We start from the raw sequence: 25,944 nt of genomic DNA, 5'->3' as shown, positions 1-25,944 counted from the left end.
ACTAGCTGTGCACGCATGCTGCTAATGCTAAGATGGCAGCTGGCAACACGTGCTATTTCGCTCTGACACAGTGTGCGCGCTTTGCAAATCAATGCAGAAGTTAAGCAGTTGGGCAGATAGCAAAGCAGATAACACGCGCCTTACCCGCTTTGTTGCTTTTTGCTTTTCGTGTTTCGCTTGTCGATTGTTGTTTGGCAAGCCAGTCGAGCTGAGTTGCCTGCCCAGGGGGTGGGTGGCGATTGAAATCGTTGTCGTTGTTGTCGTTGCCGTCAGTGCGCAGCGTCGACGTTCACGTTATCATCATCGAGTCAATTCGTTTTGATTTTTTCGCATTTGTCTCAAATGCGAGCGAGTCGTCTGGCAAACGTTACGCGTTCCGTTTCGTTCCGCACACAACCGTTTGTTTGTTTCGGCGAACAGCCGTCGCCAAAATTTCACAATCATATTCAAATGCAAACCGACATCGAAACCGGAAAGAGTTAACTCTGAGCCAAGTGTTCCCGCAGGCCAAAACTAATTTGACTTATCAAATATTCAAACAAAGTGCAAAAAGTGTGAGAGTGTCTGTGGAAAAGAGAGCATAATAACTAAGCATCGATTACAGAAGAAGCACTAAATCAATTTAATATCAAAACAATAACAACAACAATAACAATAAACCGCAGTCTAGCAAATTGCGGTCCGTCGGACAGTGTCCAGCTGTCAGTTGGTCAAACATTTCATCAATAAACGATACAACTTCCGTAACATTGCGTGCTCACCTTCAACTTCTACGTGTGTGTGTGTGTGAGTGAGTGTGGGTGTGTGCGAGTGTGTGTGTGTGAGTGTTAATGTGCATGTGCGTGTCTCGTAAGCGCCAAGAGAAAACTTTTCAACTTCCGGCCAAGTGACTTCGATTTAATTTCTTTGGCTTTTTTATGGTCAAGGCATTTAATTAATTTTACTATGGCAATTTGAGTTTGTCCTGCGTCCAGCGTCTGCATTGAACTCTGACCCAAGCGGTTAAGTTTTGCCTACAAAACACACACAACAAGCGGAAGGGGTTAGCTTCAGACATCAGGGGTCGAAAGGTGAGTGAGCACAAAAGAAAAGCAAACTGGAAATGCGCAATCAAAATCTTAAGGATACAATCAATACACCAGGCACTTCACTTGCGAAAATTTTTGAGTGAAATGTTGAGTTAATAAAGCAACAAAAGCAAACGAGACTTCTTAGTGTTTAGAAAATATGTCTTACACAATTCAAATTGGTTATAAAATATATTTTTTATGTTTTGAATATAGTTTTTATAAAATTCTTTAGAAATAATATTAAAATGTTTTCAAATTAATTTCTGAATTAATTTTGTATATTCTTAACATTTTTTTTATATGATTCTTATAGCAATTAACATATATTTTTTTCAAATTAGTAATAAAATTAATTCTTTATATCTCTTTAACATTTTTTCTAATCAAAATGTTTTTAAAAAATAAAAGTAAATTCTTTTGATACTACTTTTAAAAAGAATTCGTAATATCCCCAATACATTTTCTATAAGATTCTTTAAGACATTAATATAAAATGATTCGAAAATGTGGAGTGTGTTTTTCTTATATATGTACATTGTTTCACATACTAAAAGTAAAAGTCAAAGTCATTTGTTTATATTTACCATTTTTAATTATGACTGCTTCACTAATAACTGAATAAATAGCAATCCTTGCTTAGTGTAATATCTGATTCAATCTTACTTCTATTTGCAGACCCCCGCTTTTGGAAGAAATTAAACGAAAAAACAATATTGAAATGTAATTTGCAGTTCGCATTGCGCTAGATTTAACATACTGTGATAGACGAGTATACGAGCAGATTCATTGTGGATGCTGCCTAAATGAAATAATAAATATATATGACATACACAAGGAATTCAATTAAATTGAATTCGAATTAAGATTACGGATTACAAACAGCAGAATTTTCGGCTAACGACAGATTACAAAGGCGACAAACTGTCGACGTTATCGATACGCAACTTCTCGGCAAGCATGCTGAACAATCTTGGGGCCAATGTGCTGGGTAAGTAGCAGTAGAAACGGTGGAGAAGGGGGGAGGGGGAGTGGGAGTGGCAAGCGTATAATATTGTAATTAAGATCTTCGAGTGAATTGCGCTAATATATAATAATATGTGCATTAATCTCAGCTGTCCAGCTGGGCCATAATTAAACTAATTTCTTGAGCATACCTCAGCTGTAGAAATATGTAGAGAGAGGGGGGGAGGGGGAGTTACTTCCGACTTATTGGATATACAGACCATCGATGCCCGATGCTAAATGGCCTATAATTGAGGCGTCTAAACAGCTAGCGCCGCTGTCGCGTGCATTTAGCAATAATTAAGTTGTATTTAACTAGCTCGACTCGCATTTTTGTTGTGGGTGCGAACTGTGTGTGTTGTATAGGGCCTCAGTCTACACTCGCTCCCATCAGTATATGCATAGTGGCGTGGGTGTGAGTGTGTGTGTGTTAATTGCCATAATTGCTCTTTTAAATATGCCGCACTGAAATTGTAAATTACATTTGTACATTTCACATAATTATCAGTTTATAAATATGCACCACTTTACGATAATAATAACTCATAAATGCGAATACGTTTTTTCCACCACATTGTTGATCATTTTTCAAGCACTTTCAATTTCGGCAATCAATGCATAAGCAGTTGCAGTTGCAGTTGCCTGCCACCTTCATTGCAACTCTGTGTTGCAACAACAGTTTTACACTCGAATGAAATATGGCCCGCGAGCTTTTATTGAATATGTATTTCGCTGGCATTCAGCTCGATCAATTTTACACCCACACTTTACTCGTAATTAATTACTTTTATTAATTTATTGCCATTTTTCATGCACTTGCTGTGCCCGGCATACGCTGCGTATGCGCTATGCAAACAGTTGCAACTGCGTTGAAAGTCTCAGTTACGATTTTATTATATTTAATTTCCTCTTTTGTTTTTGACCCGTTCAAAACTATAAATTTCAATCAGTTTGCGAACGCGTCGAAAAATCCTTTTTCTGCTGCAGCAACCAAGCCAAATCCTGGCTGCTAATAAATTTCATAAGCCCTTCGCTCCCCTCTATTTTTGTGTCGTGGAATAACAAACACAAAATGCTAGGTGAAGCAACAGACGGCATTTGCATATTACGTATGCGCAGCGTAGGCCAAACACACAGCATGGACTGTGGCGCCCAATTAAACGCCATTTGCATGCAAAAGAAATACGAAATGCGAAGGGAAAGAGGAGAGAAGAGAATGAGACTGTCTCTAATTCGCATTCATTTTACGGAAAACTTAAATCGTTTGACTTAATTTCGAATGGCAAATTGTAGACGCGACGCGTCTCGGGCATTTTTCGTGGATGCCTGGATTAATTAAATTAATTTCATGATTGCATTTGTAATTTGACTGGCAAACAGTCAGCTCCCAAGCACACTGTGCGCATTGGCATTTTTGCGGTCCGCTGCGCTAGTGAAATATGTGCTCCGCTTTTGGGCCAACATTTGCATCGAAATGTTTTGCGGTTGCTGCGAATGCTGCAACTGTTGCTGCGGTTGCATGGACCTCGTCTCTCCTCCCCCTTCCCTTGGCAGCACACAGAGAGCTGCCGCCTAACCGCACAATTTCCAAATTTCAATAATTATATACAGTGCATGCAACTGACGCGTCTAGGCTGCAGTTGCAGTTGCATTTCCACTGTTGTTGCTGCTGCTGCTGCATTCACTAGTCCGTGCCGCATGTGTTGCCATATATTTTGTGGCAGATATTTGCATTTAGTGCGTTGCAATGCGCGATGCTGTGCCAGCTTCTCTCGCTCGGCAGCCACCAACCAAACTGATTTGCGCAAATTGTGCAAATTGCTTGCGCGATAAATTCATGTTTGCCAATTTTAATTAATTAATCGCTTTGTGCGGTTTTCGTGCAACGTCCGAAGCGAAGCCTCCACGTGAAGCCAAAATGGCTGCCCGCTTGGTCAGCACACACACACACATACATACATGCCTCACACACAAACACACACACACAGAGTGAGTGAGAGATATACATCAGCTCTGGGTGCCGCCATGTTTTATTGTAACTGCAAATCGTTGCGAGCATTACGCAACATTCAACTAATGTCACAACGACGCCATTTCAAATTAGTTTCTCGCTCCGATGATTGATTTCATATTTCAATTAAAGAACATTACAAAAATCAGATAAATTACCAAATGAAATTAGGTTGGTAAATGTGTAGAGAAATGGACCGAATTCTATTCTAGAAATGCATAACTCTTTTAACATACATCAGCCTAATTTGTAACTCGGTGAAACATTAATAATAATGTGGGTAACAACTGTCATACTAATTTAATTTTGCTTGCACGAAGTTCGATCGCCAGGCATATAAAAATAAAACTCTACAAGCATTACTTGGTTTTTAAAAACTTGCATAAAACAAGATCCATTTCTAAAAACTTGAGTTCAGTCACAGAATTATTGGCTTAGTCTGAAGATCTGTATTTTAAATATAGCTAACTAATCCTGGCGATCTTTTAGGCCCCCTTTAGTTAATTGATTGTATATTTTATTAGAGCATTGGAAGTAATAAGAAGAGAATAGAAGAATTAATAAACTATAATAATAATAAAACAAATTAATTAAAGAGAGTATTTTGTGACATTTTCTACTAAAGATCTGTTTCATTTGACAATAGTCCTAAAAATAAATAAATTACGACTGTTTAGGCAACTTTAAAATGTTTACTTACTATATAAATTTATTATTCTATCAATTTAATTGCTTGGAATTTGATTAACCTTAAATTAATAAACGGTTATTCTTGCTTTCTTAATAGTCAAGTGTTCAAAATAAATTTAATTTTGTAGCTTCTTCGCTATGACTTTATATTTGTTCCTACTTCTGCTTTGATTTGCTTCTCTATGTATACATATATTATAGTTATTACATTATGAACGTTTGGAGCAACATATTCGATTCAAAACCATTAATCAAGTGTTTTCGATAAATACAATTTGTTTGAGGTTTGCTTCACTTGAGGTACGTGTTTTCCTAGGCTTCTACTTTTATACCATACTTATGCACATTAAACGAAAATGAGTTGTCTAAAATTCAATTCAAATTTAACTCATTCAGAAGAGTTCCTCATCTAATCATTGAAAATATTCCCATCAGCAGAACATAATGCTGTAAAATTATGCAAAGCAACAACTGCTGTCTTTTGTTAGCTACTTGAGATATTTGTGCTGCAAGTGTTTGCATCTCACACAGATTTACTGTTGGAAATCGGTTGCTGTGGCTGAAGTTGCAGTTAAAATTGCAGCATCTTGACTTGGCTTTGCTTTTCATATTTATGTGCCACAACTGTAAAATCAAAGCTGGAGCTGAAGCCTGAGCCTAATGCCAGAGTTGAAGCTGAAGCAGCCATCGAGTGCGATTTCGAGAAGTGGCGCTATTTGGCAAGAGAGTAAGACAACTCTCAGATAGATGCTCGTAGCAACAACTGAAATGCTAAAAGTCGCACTTCTTCTTGGCTTAAAGCTGTGTGTTTCACCTAAGCGGATCACTGAAGCGTTTGGCAAGCTGCTGCAGATGAGCGAAGAGTACGAGTAACTCGCACCTAACACCGCGCCTTAAATTTACTAATCACGACCAAAGCGAAGTAGCTGAAGATCCGCCTAAGACGAGAGCTGAAGCTGATGGGCTGATGACTCCATGATGTTGTGTTGGCCCTGTTACAGTTGCAGACCAGTTGAGAAGTTGAACAGTTGTGCGATAACTGTAAATTTTAAATAGTCAACAAGTTGACGACGGAAGCAGCTTCAGCTTCAGCTTCAGATTTCAGCTTTCAAGATGCTGTTTGCTGTCGTTTAGTTTAGTTTTGGTTTTAAATGTTTGACAAATGTCAATGTTGCAACGGGGAAAGGGAGGAAAAGCTATGCCTATCTCTTTCTCTCTCCTTCTCATTCTCTCGCTTTGTGTGTGTCATGTAAGCGCTGTCAGGCGCGTCAAAATCGCTAATGAACAGTAGCCGCGCTGGGTGTATGTGTAAAAATTAGCACTTTGCTGGCGAGCGCTTTAAAAGCGACTGCAACAACACAAGCAGCAGCAACAACAACAAATAACAGCAACATGAGCAACAGTTGAACTGGAATAAGGGAATGTCGCCGTCTATCAACAACAAGTGCTTACAAAACAGTCCATTCAACTGAAAGATACTCTGTAAAGCACGCTGAGATACAACGCTATCAATTCGGATACAAAATGATGTAGTTAATATAAAAGAATGATGGATTTAATGTTGCACATCTTAACACCACTATAAACTGTTTACTGACTAATTCCGAATTTGTATCATCATATAAAGAAAAAGATACATTTTAATGCCAAAGCTTTCAAATACTAAATTCATTATGTTTTAGGCGTTAAACTGACAGCTTTAAATGCTCATTTTTCTTAGCAAGTACACAGAGAGAAAAAAATTTAAATTGAAAATCCTGATTTAAGAACTTTTCGATATTATCTTGAAAACAGAATTTTAAGTTAAAAAAAAAGATTGAACAAGATTTCTAAGTTAAATTTGAATCGCATTTCTTGATTTTTTGACTTTTTTCCTGTGTACAGCCACTTTTTTATTTTATGTTGTAGTTATTTCATTTATGAGTTTTATGAGCTGACTTCCAATTCCCATTTCACAATACACAGTTCCAGTTTCGAGGCCTGGCACCTGTTGCTGCATCACACAGTCTGCGCTTCAGCTTTGGCTCTGAAGTTGCCGAAATTTTAACAAGTCCATTTGAGAACAATAAAAATCATTGATGCTCTGCTCTCACTCTCTATGTCGCTGCCTTTGTCTCTTTCTCTCTCTCTCTCTCCCTGTCTCTGTTTGTGTTGCACATCAAAGTCGGCTAGCTAAATTGAAAGGCTGAGTTTGAGTTTGAGTTTGAGTTGAGTTTTTCTGCAATTTGTATTTTTTGTTTCGCTTTCAACGGAAATTGCACACTTGCCTTACGCCCACACCTTCACTCTTAGGCGGGCCAGAGAAGTGCGCATAATTAAATGAAAATCATGACAACATCAGCTCAGATTTAGCTTCGGTTACAGCCTCAGTTTTTTTTCGTTTTTTTGGTCAAGAGTCGAGCCCAGAAAGGTTCGAGAGTTCGCATCAACTGGCGATGAGTAAATGTTTGACTTGTAGACAGAGTTGAAAATATCAGAAAAGAGTTGAACACTGTAGTAGTAGTCTCTTTGTTGTTGTTGTTGTTGTTGTTGTCTCTCACATCTCTCACAGGCAGCGCCTCGCACATACATGTTAAAAATTCCAGACATGCGTTGGAAATCTCGATGAGGTCTCCGACTCACTGACTGAAGCGCGATCCCAGCGACTTTGACTCGACTCGACTAGACGAGACTTGCCTTCATCCACCTCACTGGACGTATATCTATTTGTATTTGACTATGATTTGTTGTTGTTATGTATGTCGAACTTCTTCGTGTTGTTCGCGTTGTTGTTGTAATTGCAGGCCGAAAAAAAACAACACACAACAACACACACGTTACGTAGTCAGGTGAGCTAAAGGTAGAAATGAAGTGAAATGAAATGAAAAAGGGGGTTACGCTCAGAGTTAACATTTGTATCTGTATCTATACAGGTAACTATGTATCTGTATCTGTATCTGTATCTGTGAGTATCGCACCTCAGTTGAGATGCTGCTGCTTCTGCCTCGGCCTCTGTCGCGTCGCTGCGTTTGCCTCTGTTTTTGGCATCTTTTTTTTCTTTTTTGAATGACAGCTTGTTGAAAATTTCAATTTATCCGATCGCCGCAGTTCGGTTTGAGCAATTCACGACGTCGAAACTTGACGCGGACATCGCGCGACGGTGACGGCGACGGCGACGGCAAAACGGAGAACAGGATTCATTATTCGTGTTTGATTCGTTCAATCGCATCTTCTAACAACTTTTTGCATCATTCAATTCCAATTCGATCAATAAATATTTACAAATTGCGACGGCATTTTGTGTGTGGTGTGTGTGTGTGAGTGTCCCTTGTGTGTGCTGCTATTTAATTTACACAAACAATTAATTAAACCTACAACAACAATTTATAAATTTCTATGCTGTGGGCTGTGCCTGTAAATTACATTTAATTCAAAACATTCTTCGGCTTTTTTTTCTGCAAATAATTATGCGTCTGTTAATTGTGACAGAAATTTACTCGACTTTTGACTACATTCATTTACAACAAATTTACTTCAATGGTTAACACTATTAGCAAAAACAATTCGTAGCTTAAAGTCAGCTTGTGCATTTCAGCTTCAGCTTCTTAAATAATATTTGTGACATATTTGAGTTTTAGTTAGTGAATTATTAATATATTTTTATTGCCAATTAATGTGTATTGAGCAATGTAAGAGAATTCAATGAGAGAACTATATTTGAAAATTACTCAATATTTAGATAAGCATTTATCAGCTTATTATATATAAGTATTAAGCATACCAGTTACTCTGCTGTAAATTATTAATGAAAATACACCGGAAAATATAACTCATTTGTTAAACAGAAATTTCATAAGCTTAAGAGATTTATATTATGAAATAATAGAATAGATAAAAGGACTTATTCTCCAAACTAAATTTATTTATTTAACGAAGAGTTTTTATCGATTATCTTATAGACATTTAAAAGCAAATCCTAGCTCAACTAATTTCTTAATCTCTTTTTTTTGCAATTTAAACATTGAAGTGTAAGCAAATTCAATGTCACTTCAGAGAAAATTATTTAAAAATTATTTTACATTTAGAAAAATATTTGTTAGTTTAATAGTGAATTAAATATTAATCAAATGAGCTTCTTAATCATTCGCTTCTCTTAATTGTTGATTATTCAACAAACTACACTTATCTCCATTAATTTATTAAATGAACTGTGGGTATCTCATATACAATATAGATCATAATCTTGGCTTAACTAATTTCTAAATCTCTTTTTCTTAAGCTTAGAGATTAATATTCAAGGTTTGAAAGGCTTATAATAGTCGATTACAATTTTTGTGGTCTTAATTGTGAATAAATGAAATTAATTAAGTTCAAATTGAGAGATAACAAAATGATTTTTTATTGAACAGAACTGCTCAAACTGGCTTTTCAGTCTTTGGCTGCGTTAGACGGTTGATTAATCATCAACTAAACACCTTAAATATCATATAAACGATGAATTTCAATAGTATATATATAAGATAAGATAGGATTGCATATAAGAGGAATAATGAACATATTTTTACACAACAAATTTGTAATTATCTTTTTCCTTTCTTTCTCTCCCTCTCGGTCTCTCATTATTCTCTTAGGCCCCAAGGATTGTGATCTACCGAAGGCGGCAATCACAGCACTGCACGCGGGCGTCAACAGCTTTGGCCAATTGCCCGTCGGCCCGAGCATCGCGGACCTTGGGGGCGGTGGTGCCGGACCTGGTGGACCTGGCGGTGGTGCCAGCGTGGGTGGAGTGGCTCGACTGCATGTTAGCGGGGGATTGTGCGACAATAGCAATGTGCTAAACGGTGCCAGCAATCACAGCAATAACAACAACAACAACAATCACAGCAATAGCAACAGCAGCGGCAACAACAACAGCGGAGGCAACAGCGGCGGCAGCAACATGCAGCAACAGGATCAGGTGAGCAGAGACATCTCTCTGGCCAGAGATACTTAGCAGCAAGTAAAAGCTGAACTTTTAATAATCCATGTTCTTTTCGATGTTTTTTTTCCTCAAACTCAAAAAAAAAAAAATCTCAAACTCTGCTATGCATTCAAATACCAAAAAAAAAACCAAAAAACCAATTCGAAAAAAAAATTACAAAAAATATATACAATGAAAACGCAAAAAAAACGAAATCCAAAATCGAAATCAAAAATCTATTGTGAATGTGTAAATTGTGTGTGTTGAATTGTGTATAAATAATATTATGTGCAATGAATAAAAAAAAAGTAAGTGTGATTTTATTTCCATATTTCCATATTTTATGTAAAAACAACAAAACATAATAGATAAACCAAATCAAAATAGTAGCAAAACGAAACCAAATCCCTTTTAGTTGATTTTAGTTTGATTGTAGATTAGTTATCGTTATCGTTATTGTTATCGTTATGGCTATCGTAACTGTTATCGTAATTGTTGTTGCTCTACTAATTGTAATTCATGCTCTTGTTGTTATTGTTGTTGTTCCTCTCTATCACATACATTGAGATTCCTCTCACTTATGCCATCCCTCTCTCTCCACTCTGCTTCACTCTCTTGCAGCACCTGGACAAAAACAAGCAGAAACGTCATCGCACTCGCTTCACGCCGGCGCAGCTCAATGAGCTGGAGCGTTGCTTCTCCAAGACTCACTATCCGGACATCTTTATGCGCGAGGAGATTGCCATGCGCATCGGTCTCACCGAGTCTCGTGTCCAGGTGAGTCATTCTACAACTACTTCTCTTCTCCTTGCCATCTGCCACATGCAACGCTTAACTTTGCTTTGCGGCTTTGTTGCGGTCGCGGTGCATCGCTGATTAGCATTTGAGTCACAGCGAGCAACTGCAGTTGGCCCAATCAACTGTTGACAGTTGGCAAACTGTCATTCGGCTTGACACTTTGTCGTTTAGTTCAACATGACATTTCACGTGTGTTGCACTAACCGCAGCGATGTTAGTTGCAACAGACCAACAGCCAAAATGCCAAATGTTGCAACATTCTCTTGTCGAATGCAATTTCACATTTCTGGCATTTATTTCAAACAAGTTTAGAGAATAAACTTATTAATTAGGAAAAAGATTTAGAAACTTATTGTATTTTGAAAAAATGTCGCATACAAATATTTGAAAAACTTGAATAAATGCATCGAATTTCATTCAAAGATTTTTTGACTAACATTTCATACCATCTCAAATATATGTAATCAGAAAATGTATCTTCAATGAATGATTCATAAATAATAACAATTATTATTGAAATATTTGCATATTTCAAGAGCAGTATTTCAAGATTTTTTTCGATGAAAATCTCAAAAAAATATATTTATATTAGCTAATTGAAGGATTTCTTTCCCAAACTTCTCTCATTGTTTACGTATCGATAAAGTTTTGTATTTGATTTGTAATTGGCTCAATTAACAAACAATTAGCAAGTAAATATTATAAACAATACTTCAAATGAATTCAAACACTCATTTTAATTGACAATTGACAATTGAAATTAAGGCAAGTTCAGACAACATTTAATTTTTGACCACAGACATGAAAGTTTTGTTTTTTTATTTGAGTAATAAGAAATTTGTTTAAGTTTTCTGACATTATTTGAACAATATTTCGTTTAATTTTCAAACTCATATTGAAGATTTTTGTTTAGTTTTTTAATAGTTATTTAAAACTGCAGTTACTAAGATAAACTCTCATTTAAATGTTACATTTTTCAGTTATCTCTTAACATATGTGTAATGCTTCAGTCCCATTATTTAAATTTAATATTTAGTTGTTTTTTCTCTATAATGAATATTTAGTTGTCTTTCATTTTGTATGAAATTTTTCGTCTAGCAATAGATATACTTTTCAATACAGTGAACATTCAGTATTTTTATGTTGTTACACCGTTTTTATTTTTGGAAATTTTCAATTTTTTGCAAGGTTGTATGATTTATTTGAAAAATTATGCAACTTAGTTTAATTCCCCAGATGTATTTCAATATATTCGTATTTAGAAAATCATTTAATTTAGTTTGATTTGACAGCTAAGTTTCAGCAGTTACTTGTACTTTTCAATACTTTATTTCCATAAATGGGAATGAACGCATATTCAGCTTTATTTTGGGAATTTTGTGACTTTGGTTGTTGTTTTGGGGTATTTTCAATTTTTGAAAAACTTTATGGCTGGAAATGGCTTTAACTCACAATTTGAGCACTTTACGAGCGCATGGTCGCGCCTCGAGGCGCACAACGCCATTTAAGCGCCCAAAATTATACTTTATTAAAGCACATAAAGTCACATTTAGACGCGTCGCAGTCGTCTCCCTCTTGCTCCTGCTTCTGGTCATGCTTGCTCGCTTTGTCGGGGACTTATGACTGCCGCAGCCAGTGCAAAAAGTTTGCCACACACACACACAGACAAAAACACACACACAAACACATATGAGCGCATCTACAGTGAGAGTGAGCATTATCCTTTTGCGGCTGACGCAGCTCCCTTTGGCTCTGTTGATGCTGCTTCTGCTGCTTTTGCTGCTGCCTCTTGCCATTATCCTGCTGGCTTGCTGACTGCCTTGCCTTGCCTTGGCTGGCGATGCCTGTGGCGTGCTGTTCGTCCTTTTGCATGCGGGCGGGTTTTGTTTATGCGACAATCGAATTTACTGCTTCATTAAATTTGTGTTTAAGCTTCCGCTTCCTGCAGTGCCACATCAACTTGGCCTTCTCACTCTCCCTTCTCTCCGCTTGCTTCTCTTCCTTGAGAGAAACTATGCAATGCGAGAATTGTTTTGCGGTTTCAATGAATGCCGAAAGTTGGTCCCAGCATTTGGCATTTGGCGTCTTATTGGCCAATTCAATGGGTTCACTTTTGCAGCAAGCGAAACTTGCCTCCGCAGCTAAACAATTATTTGTCCCCACCCCGCAGCAGGATAGAAAGAGAGTTGCGAAAAAAGTGCTGCCTACTTTCAGGCGCTGTCCTAACGGATGTGCTACTTTGATAAATTGTTTTAATAATTGCGTATCAGTGTCTGGCTGTTAATGTATCCTGCTCATCCGGCTGTCGGCGAGTCAGAGCGCTGATGCCTGCTGCCTGATTCCTGCCCCCACGCAGGGGACGCAGCAGTCAGCAGAGGTCCGAAGGGTAGGCAGGATAATGCGTGAGGCTTGGTTTTTTGGTTAGAATTACCCTCTGTTCGGGCTGCTCTTGCTGCTGCTATTAACACGCTATAATGTTTGATTTTTCGTTGTCGTCGGGTTTTTGTGGCTTATGGAATGTCAGCCCTTTGGATTAGAAAGGACTTATTGTTGTTGTTGCTGTTGCTGTTAATAAAATTAGCATATAAATTAAGTTTGCATGCTGTTTTAGAGCCCACACTTTTGCTCGCATTCGTTTTGCAACTGACATACATATTTTGCTACATATATGTTTATATATTTTATATATACAATTTCCTACTTTAAATGCCAACACATCTCTTTCGGTCTCTGAGCACACACACACGTCTGGCCCTAAATCAATCTACAAGGATTTGCAGCTAATGACGGCATAAAGACAGCACCCATAAATGCCCCCCAACAAAAAAGAAGAAAACGTTGGCGCATTAACACGAAAATCAAGTCGAAATTCTCACTCACATATGCTCACAAAAAAAGTGAGTGTGCGAGGGTGTAAGTGTGTGTCTGCATATGTTATGATGCTCACGTACAACTACGTGGCATGCAGCCATTGAGAAAATAGAGGCATGTTTATGAGTCCTGGGATATGAGACAGGTCTTGGCGTGCGTTTAGCCAATGCTTAGGCTCAAGGCTGTTTAATTATGCAACAATCAAAAGCTACAGCAACAATAATGCAAAAATAATTTAATAAAGTTGCAGATAACCGAGTAAGCATAGAGTAGAGTAGAAGTTCAAGCAGAGCATTAACAAATCTAATCGCATTGCCAAAGCCAACACAATAATACGCTAGACGGGAAGGCGAGGTCAACTGCCAGCGGGCGGTGCAATTGTTAATTTGTATTTGCCACCGCCAGCACAGCGAGAAATTGACAATTTGCGTGGGGGCATTAAAAGGTAAAGCGCCTTAGCACCACCCATGGATCCGGCAATATGCTTGCCACACTTGCCACTCGCAGTCTGTGCTGTGCTGCATTTGGCAATTGCCACAAAATGGGGCGAGGGAAACAAAGCTCTAAATTGACTTATCATGATTGTGAACATTGTGAGCGTTGTCAAAGCATTGTCATGGCTTTCAGTTCTCTGCTTGTGTATGTTTTGCATTTATTGGTTTGTTTATTAAATTGTTGCAATGCGGCAAGCAACGACTCGTCGGTCAGCACGTGCCACAGACACTGCCACACTTACAACTAAATGAATTTCTCACATGATTAATTTGCCAGGCAACCACGGGGTAGCAACTGCAACATTGGGAAGCGGCAAGAGGGTTGGGGTAAGGGGTTCTGCTTAGACAAAGGTAAACCAAGCGAGCGAATAATCAAGTGAGTTTACTGAAGCTACAAATAGTTGGCATTATTAAAACCATAATTATTTTTCAAGCGAAATATGTAGCAGGTGAATTTCTCAGAATGATATAGGTGAGGTTGAAAAATAGTTCATACTTCAATACTTTATGAAAAGTAAATGAACCGAACAAAAATTTGTCTCTTAATCACTTTATTTAGCTTTCTTATACCTAGAACGGTTTTAGTTGGATAAGTTAAGTTAAGTTGGTTAATTTGACAGACAATCTTGTATATTTAGGACTCTAGGGTATATCTTAAATTAACTCCTATAGCAATATACCAAATATTGTCTTTGCTTTGTGATTTTAGGGTAATATTACTTTGGTATATTTTTAGAATAATACCGCACAGTTTTGCAGGCTTTTTTACTTGTTTTTTTTTGTGGTTTTCCTATGTTATTCTATATAAATTCGTTTATCCATTTCTTAAGTTATTTTATATAAATTGTAAATATTTCCATAGATAATCTATTCAATTATTGGCTTAAAATGTTTATAGTTGGTTGATAGTTAAATCCTTTATGAATAACAATTGAATTATTATTTGATTGCTTTCTAATCTTTCTGTAATTTATATTTATATAATTTCTGTGATACATATTTCTATATGTATTCCGGGCTATTTATGAATACATTTATGAGTGTACATTCGTTTAAATACTTTATGTATAATATAAAAATTATTATTTCATTTAATTTGTCTTTTAGTCATAAATTGCATTTCTTAATTTTCTTATTCTGGCTTATTTAAGGTTTATTTAAACCTGATCATGTATATAAAGAAATTATTATTTAATTTAATCTGTCTCTTACACACCATGTTTTTCTCTAGTTAATTTATTTTGATATAAGATATTTATGGCTTCAAATATTTACATTTCACCTGATGCCTGCTCTTAAACATTTACGTCAAATGCAAAGTTTATATACGAGATGTTTATAGGAATTTTGAATCATCAAAAAATTAACACTTTCAATAAACATTCGAAGCGGATATGTAGCTGCAGCTTATTCATTTCAATTCTCAAATAAGTTCAACTTACGCACGAGTAATTCAAGTTGAACTCAGATTAGTCACGAATTGACAGTTGAATCATTGTAGAGACAATTAAATGTTCCTTAAATGTTAAGGCACTCAAATATTAAATACTATATACAATTTCTGCAATGGAACATTATCTCTCCAAGTGCCACGTTTATCGATTGGTCAAAAGGAGAAGAGCTCCACAAATAGAGTCGAGTTCGAATGGGGGCTCAGTGATAAATTATGGCCTCGACTTCAGACGCAACTAATTTATTTGCTGAGCCGCCAGCTAATGCCAGCTCTAATAATAGCCCACTGGGCGCCACGATTGATGGCTGAGGTGCGATGAGAGGACGTGGGGCAGCTGAAGGATTTATGGGGCAAGCAGAAATACGAGTAGTAGTTGAGTTGTGCATGCATTTTTTAGCAGACAAATAAAAATGCCAAGCAAAAATGCTGCAAAAATTTAATAAAATTGCTAAATATGAGAAGAGATAGAGATGATAAAATGGGGGGCAAAAATTTGAAGCAACTCTCAGGTGTAGCTGTTTCTAGTCCGCGTTTGATAACCATGGCATCGCATTTTAATTAAAGTTTAATTGAAATACCAAAACGAAAATATGCAACAACACAACGGGAAAATGGGAAAGTCGAGAGAAACAGAGGCAGAGAGAGAAAGAGACAGAGAACTGTAGAACTGTAGAAGGAGCTCAACGAAAAATTCGATGCGCGTAGCTTAAATTAGTTGTTCGCTTTTTTGCAAAGCTGCAAAACTTTAAGGATTCCAGTTAAAGTTGGAGCAGAGAGTGAGAGAGAACATATTGCTAGAGAGGGACAGAGAGTCAGATACATAGACTGCGACAGTCTGTTTGTGGACGGGGGAGACATAAAGAGGGCATAAAGAAAATCTGGCACGCATCCCGTTTATGGCATATGAAGCAATTTCAAAAGCAATTCCGTTGATACTTTTCATTGAAATGTTTGTGTGAAAATGGCGTGCCAAAGTGTCCACCGTCTGGCTCTGCATGTTGCAACAGTATTGGTGTGTGTGTGTTGGCCATTTGGGATAAGCTGCAAAACGATTCTGGCAGTGGCTATTGATAAATGAAAAAGGTTCGACAAAAGCGTTTTGTGTTCTTCTCTTTTCTTTTGCCTCCGCATTTTTTTCTACTCTTTTGATGGCAAACAAAAAAGGAAAACAAATAGCAAATGTTGGTTGGGAAAACGCGAGCTTTGCGCATGCTCCAGCAACGTGCACCAAATATTTTCGGGGGTTGCATTGCGTGTGGCAAGCATCCCCCACACTCCGCACACACACACTCTCCAAACTCCATTTGTGCTGCACTTTAGCTTGCCTCGATGCGATACAAAACTTCGCAGCTTGCATTCCCACACACACACATTGACAGTGGGCACTAAAAGTAATGCCAGTCAACGACCGATGCGTCAACTAATTCATAAATCAGAGCAACTAAGCCTAAGCAGCAGACGTTAGTCGGCAGTCGGCAGTAGTCCGGCAAATGGACCAATAGTTGGGCCAACCCCCAATGGAGGGCGAGTCGATGCCAAAAGAGACTCATCTCTGAGGGAGTGGGCGTGAGCACGAGTGTGAGTGAGACGGGCATAGTAACAACGGTTGGATTGTGGATGCTGCTTGCTTTGCTGCCTTGTGGGTGGTGGGTGGAAATCGAGGGGAAGACAGAGTGGCGGCGGGACAGCTAGATTTGGGTTGGGCTTTCGCTTTGAGAGGGGGTCGCAGCAGCAAGTGTCGCTGGGCGCGCTCGTAAAGCAGGATTTAAAGGATAACATAAAATAAATCGACTCCATTTGTGTTGTGCTCCAACAACAACAAATGTCTCCAACTCTGTAAGTGTGTGTGGGTGGGTGGGTGTGAGAAAGTCTCTGGTTGCTTTATGAATTTATACGCAGTTTTTATGTGGCCAAGCGAATGAAAAGATATTGGCCGAAAAACGATTTCCATAAACCACTCAGCTTCTTTCTGCTCGCTTTCTCTGTGTCCAATGTTAATAATAAAAAGAGAAGATGCTTAAGTTGAGTTGAGTTCAAGTTGAAGATGTTGATGATGAAACAGAAGAAGCGCTGCAGCACATCAAACAAATGCCAGAGAGGTACAATCATAATGCCTCAGAACCCAGTTGACAGTTGCCAATTTCGATTGTTGACTGTGTGTCGACTCTTGGCTGTTGTTTCTGGAGTGGCCTTTTCATTTGGTTGCCAGGCCAGCGAGCGCTTCGCTTCAAAGAAATGCAATAACCTGGCCAATTGATTTTTGATTATGTTGCAACGATAACAACAACGACAGCAACAACAACAACAACAGCCATCATAACCAGCAAAAATTGCCAATAAAAGCAGAGGCAAATATTATGGCAACCGAGAGCCAGAGAGTTGCCTTTGACAGTCCAAATGTTTATTAATAGAAACAGCATTGGAGTGGGAGTGGAGTGGTGAAGAGAGGTGAGGAGAGGGGAGAGAGATGCAGCAAAATGGAAATCGTTCTCGTTTTTCCTGGCTTAATAAATAATATTTGCATTGCAGCTAATCGAATTTTGATTGCAATTTTCTGTCTCTTTGCTGCTGATAGTTGACATCGCGTGCTTTCAGCTCTTGCCGACCAAAACTGTGATTGATATTTTTGCAAAATTGGCTTTTTCAAGTGCGCAAAGTGTATTTCAATGTAGCATCAGAGGATATTGCATTGCAGGATATTGCACTTGAGGCTGATTGCTGAGTGTGTGTGTGTGTGTACGAATGCCAAATGCAAATATTTTTGTGGATAATTTCATGATTTGATTTGCAACTTTAGTGCTATGTGGCAAACGCAATAACTAGACGCAATACGACAGCTGTTTATTAGCCATAATGTGCAATTAATGTTGCATAACGATCCGCCAAAATACTGAAAGAGGGGATTTCGACTGGGATTTGCCATATGACAGACGATTATGAATGGCCTGCAATCAGAGTTAGCACTTGCTTCAGTTTCCGTTTCAGTTTCATAATAAAAATGCCGTTGGGTCTTTGACACCAGTTACCAGTTAGCAGTTAGCAGGCAGCATCAGAGCAGTTATCCTTGCTTCGCCCTCGCTCGGCAGCAGTCATAAAATCAAAGCAAATCACTTGTTATCCCATTTGGGCTTCATCCCTCCACGTCGTGTTGCATGTCATTTGGCAGCTACTTAATTTCTGACTTCTGCTTTCAGCCTCCCTTCCACCCTTGTCGAAATGTGGGTGCTGTTGCCCTCCCTCAGTTCTTGTTATTGTTGTTGTTGCTGCTAATATTTGTGGCCTGCCGCAAGAAATTGCTTTTTCATGAACTTGACTCATTTATTATTTGCAACAGTTTCCTCTGCCTTTTTGGTTCTTGTCTCTGTTGTTGTTGCTGTTGTTGTTATACTTCTCACACCTTTTGTTATTGTCTGTCTGCCCATTTTTCTGGTGGTGTCTTTCCTTTATTTTCTCTCCTCTCTTCTGTATGTTTTGTTTTTTTTTTTGCTTTTGTTGGCTTGGTGTCAGTCGCAAGTGAAAATTAAAAGTCCAAACATGAAAATGCTTTTGTTAGCAGCATATGGCTGGAATTTTTGGAAAAACTCGTTTTCCATTGCGTTCTGCTCCATTTGCTTTGACCAACACAACAACATTGCATAAGCTGGTGAGAGATATTTTCTGATCAGTGTTAAAGTTGATTTAGCCGTTAAAGTTAAATCTCTCTGAGGTATTTTGATTTTGATTTAGATAAAGTTGAAAATGGAATTTTTATTTAGTTTCATCATCAAAAGAAATCAAGATACACTTTCATATTAATTTATCAAATATTTTCAAAACTAAAAAGTTCAAAGTCGCATTTTTATTTGGTTTCATATAAATATGTGAATATATTCGCATGTCTTCAATTAGTTATTTTCCCAATATTATTTCCTCATATTAAAATATATTTAAGGGGTTAAACATTTGAAATTATTTTGTCTCATTCTTTCAACTTTTTAAAGAGTTGATTGCTTTGTTCACTGATAAATTTGTGTGAATTTTTCACTAGCAATTATTTATTAGTGGCGAACTTTTTCAACATTTCTAAAGCAATGCACATTTCTCTCTAACAATTGTGTAATATCTAGTCAAACTCTTCAATGTTTTTATGTAAGTGAATAATTATTTAGTATTAGTGTCTTAGCCAAATCGTTTATAGTTGGATTTTTAATATTTCCCAATGTTAGATGGCTATTGGTTTGCCTTTTTCATTCACGTCGTAGCGTGTGAATAAATCAAATATAGCATTTGCTATATTTAAGTATTATCCGGTATATTTACTTTTAAGTGAATACCACTTTCGCAATTTTTCTATTGTTGCTTTCTTTCTTACGAGTTTTAATACATTGTGCTTTTGAAAAATAAATGCAGATTATAATGAATTTGCTTTAATCATCTATTTAGCAGCAGATTCAAAATATTCTAAAAATCTGCTGATATAAAATTCATACCTGTATTATTTGGTAAGGTTGACTTGAGTTTAAATTTAAAATTATTTATTTATAGCATTCAGCAATCTGATTGCATTGGCTGCTCATCACATTTAGCTGGTTTTATGTCTTGTTTTCGTTTTTTCCACAATACGCAATAAATCAAATTTGGAAAGAGCTTGAACCCTGTTTCACGCCCCTCAGCCAAGCAGCCAAGAGTCAGCAGAATCACAGAGTCACAGTCTGTGGCGGCAGTCAGCAGCCACTCAAGCGACGAGCTGATAATTTATGCATAAGGGCGCAGCTTAAAAAATTACCGTCAAAACACAATTTAACGCGGCATAAGGAGCAGAACGAAAGAGAGAGAGAGAGGGGAGGCAACAAAAAACATGAGCATACATTTATTGGACTACTGTCTGGCACACAAACACACACCCTCAACATGTATGTGTGTGTGTACTGGGAGAGGCGCATAAAAAATAAATGTTTTGTTTAACCGACATTTTAACGCCTATTTACGTGCCTCGCACGTCATGCACGTTATGCCAATTTAATGGTCTGCCAGCGCGCCTCCAAGTAGGCAATGACTTTTAGCTTTCACCCAAGAAGAAGAAGAAAAAGCAGGAAGAGCTATATAAATATATAAAAGAGAAAATAGAGAGAACACCGAACACAGAAGGCAAAGCGAAGCTAAAAATATGCGAAAATGCCAAGCAAAATAAAAGAAAAACACAACGATAATTTAATTGCCGTAAACAAAGAGAAAGCGAGACAACAAACGGGAGAGAGTGAGAGAGATAGGGATAGTGAGTGCGAGTCAGACAGTCAGACATTGTCTTAAATTATTAAATTAAAAGTTAATGAATAGAGCGACGCACAAACACGTAAAAAGCATAAACAAGTCAAGGTCGCTCTGCTGTAAACGTCGCTGCCGCTGTCGCAGTCGCAGTTGGCGTCGCTGTCAGCGGCAGCTGGCAACCCTCTCTGCCATCTCCATTTGCCGCTGCCTCTTCCTTGCCACCGAATGTGGCACATTAGCGTCCCTGGTGTAACATTGCGCGCATATTTAGTTAACGCTCGTCGATCCCAGCCTGGACAGCAACTGTCGCTCTTCCTCTCTCTCTCTCGCTCTGTGTCTGACTGCAACTGCGAGTGTATTTCACTGAGTGTTTGTGTTTGTGTGTGGCAGTTGTCTGCCTGCCTTGCTGGCCGACATATGACAAATACACTGGGGACCATCATCAGCATTACAAGCAAAGTTACTTTGCAGCACAAAAGTTGCCATTTTTCTTTCGCTTTTTGGCTTCAGTTTCAGTTTGAGCTTTTGGCTGTGTCTCGTTTTTCTTGGCCATTAGTTGGCTGCGGCTTTAGCGGCGTCGCAACTCTCGGTGACAGCTCAAGATTGCCACGGATTCACGCCACGTTTATATATAAATACGCGACACAACAGCACAGCAACAGCAACAACAAAAAGAGGAACGTGGCAACGGTTAAGTTGTCAACCCGGCAAAGTTGATGTGGATTCAGTTTAGTGTTTCGTCCGCTTTTGTTATGCACGGCGGAAAAATCGTTTTCATGTGACAAGTCATTCAATTGCTAGCGAACTTCATTTGCCAACTCAGTACCGCTTTGTCTCTCTTTCCAATACTCTTTTTGCTATTTCTTGCGAGAAAGCATTAAAAACATTTTGCAGCTCAGCTCAACTCCTAGAAGTAGGCAACACTTTTTCTATGAATTGCAAATCGAAAGCTATGCGTCTGTATTTGCATGTGTGAGCCTACAAGTGTGTGTGTGTGTTGCTACTGCTTGTAAATGTCAAAACCTCAACATGTCTACACATCGTCGTCGTTGTCCCGCTTGGTTCTTATGCATATGGAAATGCCAATTTCAAACAAAACACATCCGACATGGGCTCGCTGCCCTCTCCATCTTCTTCCCTCTGCCTGCCACCTTCTCGGCTCTTTTGGCCAAGGCACTGGGCTGCCAATATAAGACAAGAGCGTATGGCTGACCAAGTGGCAGCTGCCCCGGCCAATTTGCTTTTAGCCTTCTCTGCTGCCTCTGCCGAATGCTCTTGTATAGATAAAGAATTTACATATGGAATTTATGCGTGCTTACGTGTGTGTGCGAGTGTTTGTGTGTGTCGAGACATGTTTTGACTGTCACGACGGTAATTGATCTCGATTAAGACCATGTAAGAGAACTCGCTTAACAAGCAGACAACACATGTGCGCACAAATATTGTATATATAGAGAGAGAGAGAGAGAGGCAAAGAGGGAAGAGCAAGACGAAGCCAATTTGTTCGCGGTCTTAAGGCTTTAACTTGCATCAGCTTTAATTGCCAGCGGAGCAATGACATTCCAGTTGCCGCATTTCGCAGTTAATTGCTGACAAAGTGAAGTTCAATCTCGCTATAAACACAATTTTTCGAAGCTACTTAAAAAATGCAAAAAGTTATGGTAGTGAACATTAAATTAATATAAAAAATGTGTAATTGACAATCACAATTAAATGAGACCCAAATATTATATTTTCACATACTCATTTTACAAAGTTAATCTCATTTCTATTGGCAGCTGAATAACATATATTCTTGACTTGTAATAAGATTTTAGTCTTATAAAAGAATTAACGACGATAGTAAATTAGTTGAAACTCAAATTAAAGAAAAGAAAAGCTAAGTGGGATTCACTTTTAATATTGAAGTTAAATAAAGTTAGGAACATGTTCTCGCAAAAAATGAAATGAAAATAACATAAATTAAAAAGCCAGTCAATTTTAAATAAAAACAAAGCAATATATAAACACGAATTTTAAAATAAATGATAAAACAAAATAAAGCCAATATGAAAATGTTCTCTACAATAAATGTTTAATATGTGTTTATTTTAAACTAACATATTTAATGAACATAATATTAATGAAATTTAAATAATATTTGATATAAAACAAAACCACAACAAAATAAGTATTGATTTTAATGAGTTGTGTTGCTTTATTTGCAGGTTTGGTTCCAGAACCGTCGTGCCAAGTGGAAGAAGCGCAAGAAGACCACAAATGTTTTCCGCACACCTGGCGCTCTGTTGCCCTCACATGGCCTGCCACCGTTTGGGGCAAACATCACGAACATCGCCATGGGCGATGGACTCTGCGGAACGGGCATGTTTGGCGGGGATCGCTGGAGCGTGGGCGTCAATCCGATGACAGCAGGTGAGTGCGAGAAGACCGAAGAGTCACATTGAACTGAAAAACTAACATCGTATCTCAATCTATCTATCTGTAACTTTGTATCTATTGCTACTAACTGCTGCATTCGCTGACGACTGACGAACAAAAAAAAAAGGCTTTGGCCAGCTAAATCAATCGTCACCGCTTTCGTCCTCGCTGAATAGCGGCCTCAATTCGGGCATTAACATGGGCTCTGCCCTCGGGGCTGGCAGCTATCAGCATTACGGCCTCAATGCTTTGGGTAGGTGTTGCGTCAGGCTTTCTTATCATCAGCCCCCCCAGTGTGTCCCCTTCATCAACCCTTTCCCACACCAGCAAATGAGATCACATGCTTCGAAAACTTTCCATTTGTTAATACAAAAAAAAAAGATGCGTTGACAATTTTTTGTTTTTGTATGTTATTTATTTTGTGTGTCTTTCTCGATACAATCCAGTTCTTTTGACAATTGCCCAAACACGACGCGAGTCGACAACGTTTTCATTTCTGTGAACTCATAACACTTTTTTTTTTTTGCTTTTTCTTTAAGATTTCGGTTCAGTAGCCAGAAGATAAATAAATAAATAAATGTAGAAAGATTTATAGCGTTTTTGGCTTCGGCTGTGTGTTTGCTCCTTCAATTAACAGACATTCGTTTAATTTTAATTTTCAGGAATACCCAAAGGTATTCATCGTCGACGCCATCGTCGTCGTTTTATTTGATTTCGTATAGTTGTGCTAATTGACATTTTGGAGACAGGTTTTTGATTTTTGTATTTTCAAAGTTATCATTGTTACAGTTTCAGTTTGACTTGAAGTTAAAGTTTTGTATTTTTTTGTTTGATTTCACTGTGCGAAGTGCGAGACTTTAATGTGTATTGTATGTATGTATGTGTTGCAGGCGACTCGATGATGTATCAGCACAGTGTCGGCGGGGGGGTGAGCTGCGGACCGGGCGGCTCCCCGAGCGCCACTACACCGCCCAACATGAACAGTTGCTCCTCGGTGACGCCACCGCCACTCTCCGCACAGCCAAATGCCACACAGAACGAGCTCAATGGCGAGCCCATGGTAAGTTGTTTAACTAGCCGAGACACAAACCTAAACTAAAGTTAACATTGTGTTAACAGCCACTTCACCAACAGCAGCAGGCTCATCAACCGCAGCAGCAGCAGCAATCTCACCAACAGCAGCAACAGCAGCAGCAAGTATCTCACCAACAGCAACAGCAGCAGCAACAGTCAGCAACACCAACACAACAACAGCAGCAGCAGCAGCAACAGCAACAACAGCAACAGCAGCAACATCAACAGCAGCAACAGGACAGCGGCAATTTGCTGCCGCATTGCCATCAGGCCATGCAGTCGCCAGATGGCGCCACCGATGAGGATGTTTGGCGAGGACACAGCATTGCAGCGCTGCGGCGGCGAGCTTCGGAACTAAATGCGACTGCGATTCCATCGTATTTACACCACGCTGCCGCCGCACACAACAACTACGAGCACCACAATTCGGTCTACTGAAATTTGTTGAAAAGCTTTGAAAGCTTTTCGGATTACGGTTTTTCCAATTGCGGCACTCACGAGTTTTAAGAAGCCAGCCAGCGTACAGTTTGAGAGTCAACCCCCGGCCAGCAAGCTTAGGGTTAGGTTTAAGGATTAAGATTAAACCAAAAGTTATGTTTAAACGAATTGTACAATTTTGATGATGAGTTGACTCGTGTTATTTTTGTTTTCTTTATTTGTTCTTATTTCGGAAAAAAATTGTCCAATTGTCCATGCAGCGAACGCAACGGCGCAGATTTTGAACTTAAAAGACTATAATGAATGTAAACCATGTATACGAGATGAGAACTTGAAAAGCAACTCAATTCAATGAGCTATTTAGTGGAAGATGAAGAAGAAGAAGCAGACGTAGTAGATGAAGAACTAACTCCATATACAAACCCTATATGTGTACGACTATTGAAAATATTAAATATATTAGCTTAAGCTCAAAAGGAAACGGAAACGGAAACAAAAGAAGAAAAACCAATATGAAAACTTGCTTAAAATATGCAATTTATTTAGAATTAACACTGAAAATAATATATTATTATTAATAATATCACATAGCAACATAACTGTATACGAATTGTAAAAGATTTTTAGGCAAAACAAAAAAGTCTAACAAAAATTGTATAAAATGAGAAATGAAAAAGAAATCTAGACATTTGTCTGGGATGTCACAATAATTTTGCAAAAGTTTTCGCATGCTTCGACTTGACTTTAAGAGCATTATAATAATATTAAATACTATATATATGAATATATATATATGCCTATACATATATGTATAGGTTATATAGCAAGTACATTTTAAGCATTTGTAGTTGTATTACTTAAGTGTTGTTGTTTTTGTGTATAGCTCATTATTGTTTAGTTCTTTTGCTATACTTACACACACAGATACATCAATTGTTTCACTGCAATAAACAAAGAAAAAACAAATAACTATGCAATATAGAAAAACAAAGAAAAGCCCAATTAGAAAAAGCCACAGAATGAGATGAACAGATGTCAATGCACCGCATAATTGATTAATTCAATAATTAATTAGATGGTGTCAAGCGAATGGTTTAATTTTAATAAACATACATACTAAAGATACATAACTAAATGGAATACTTGTAATAGACTTTCTTCTAATGTTTAAGCCTACATTTAAACAAAACCCAATGCAAATGCTAAAAACAAAAATCACAAAAAAAAAAAAACAAAACCAGAAAAGTGTAATACTAAATTAATATGTATGTAATTATGTATGCGTATTATTAATTAGTAAACTAAATTAAATATGAATTGAACGTGATTTAAATAACAGATAAATGACAAAAATACGAAAAATAAAACTGATTTCAGTGTAAAAACGGGTTTTGCATTATATCTAATTTGAAGTGGTATATCCTGTAAATTTTGAGGAT

The 25,944-nt window shown here is 37.9% G+C and overlaps 1 protein-coding gene across 4 annotated transcripts; it reads left to right on the top strand.

Annotated features, from left to right (window-relative positions):
• The first annotated feature begins 340 nt into the window (after positions 1 to 340).
• On the top strand, positions 341 to 25,742 carry LOC117571366 (homeobox protein orthopedia). Of its 4 annotated transcripts, none has more exons than XM_034253478.2 (8): positions 341 to 1,070; positions 1,746 to 2,058; positions 9,384 to 9,709; positions 10,355 to 10,489; positions 22,783 to 22,987; positions 23,121 to 23,246; positions 23,884 to 24,053; positions 24,113 to 25,742. In XM_034253478.2, exons 2-8 carry the CDS (start codon positions 2,028 to 2,030, stop codon positions 24,503 to 24,505), a joined length of 1,386 nt encoding a protein of 461 aa, XP_034109369.1. In that variant the 5' UTR covers positions 341 to 1,070; positions 1,746 to 2,027; the 3' UTR covers positions 24,506 to 25,742. The 4 variants fall into 4 exon arrangements, with proteins under 4 accessions (XP_034109369.1, XP_034109368.1, XP_034109371.1 ...); XM_034253477.2 differs by having other exon boundaries at positions 10,334 to 10,489; XM_034253480.2 differs by lacking the exon at positions 23,121 to 23,246 and having other exon boundaries at positions 343 to 1,070.
• Positions 25,743 to 25,944: the final 202 nt, after the last annotated feature.

This window comes from Drosophila albomicans, chromosome 3 (assembly GCF_009650485.2).
Source record: "Drosophila albomicans strain 15112-1751.03 chromosome 3, ASM965048v2, whole genome shotgun sequence".
Lineage (NCBI taxonomy): Eukaryota > Metazoa > Arthropoda > Insecta > Diptera > Drosophilidae > Drosophila > Drosophila albomicans.
This window is presented reverse-complemented; position numbering and strand designations above follow the sequence as displayed.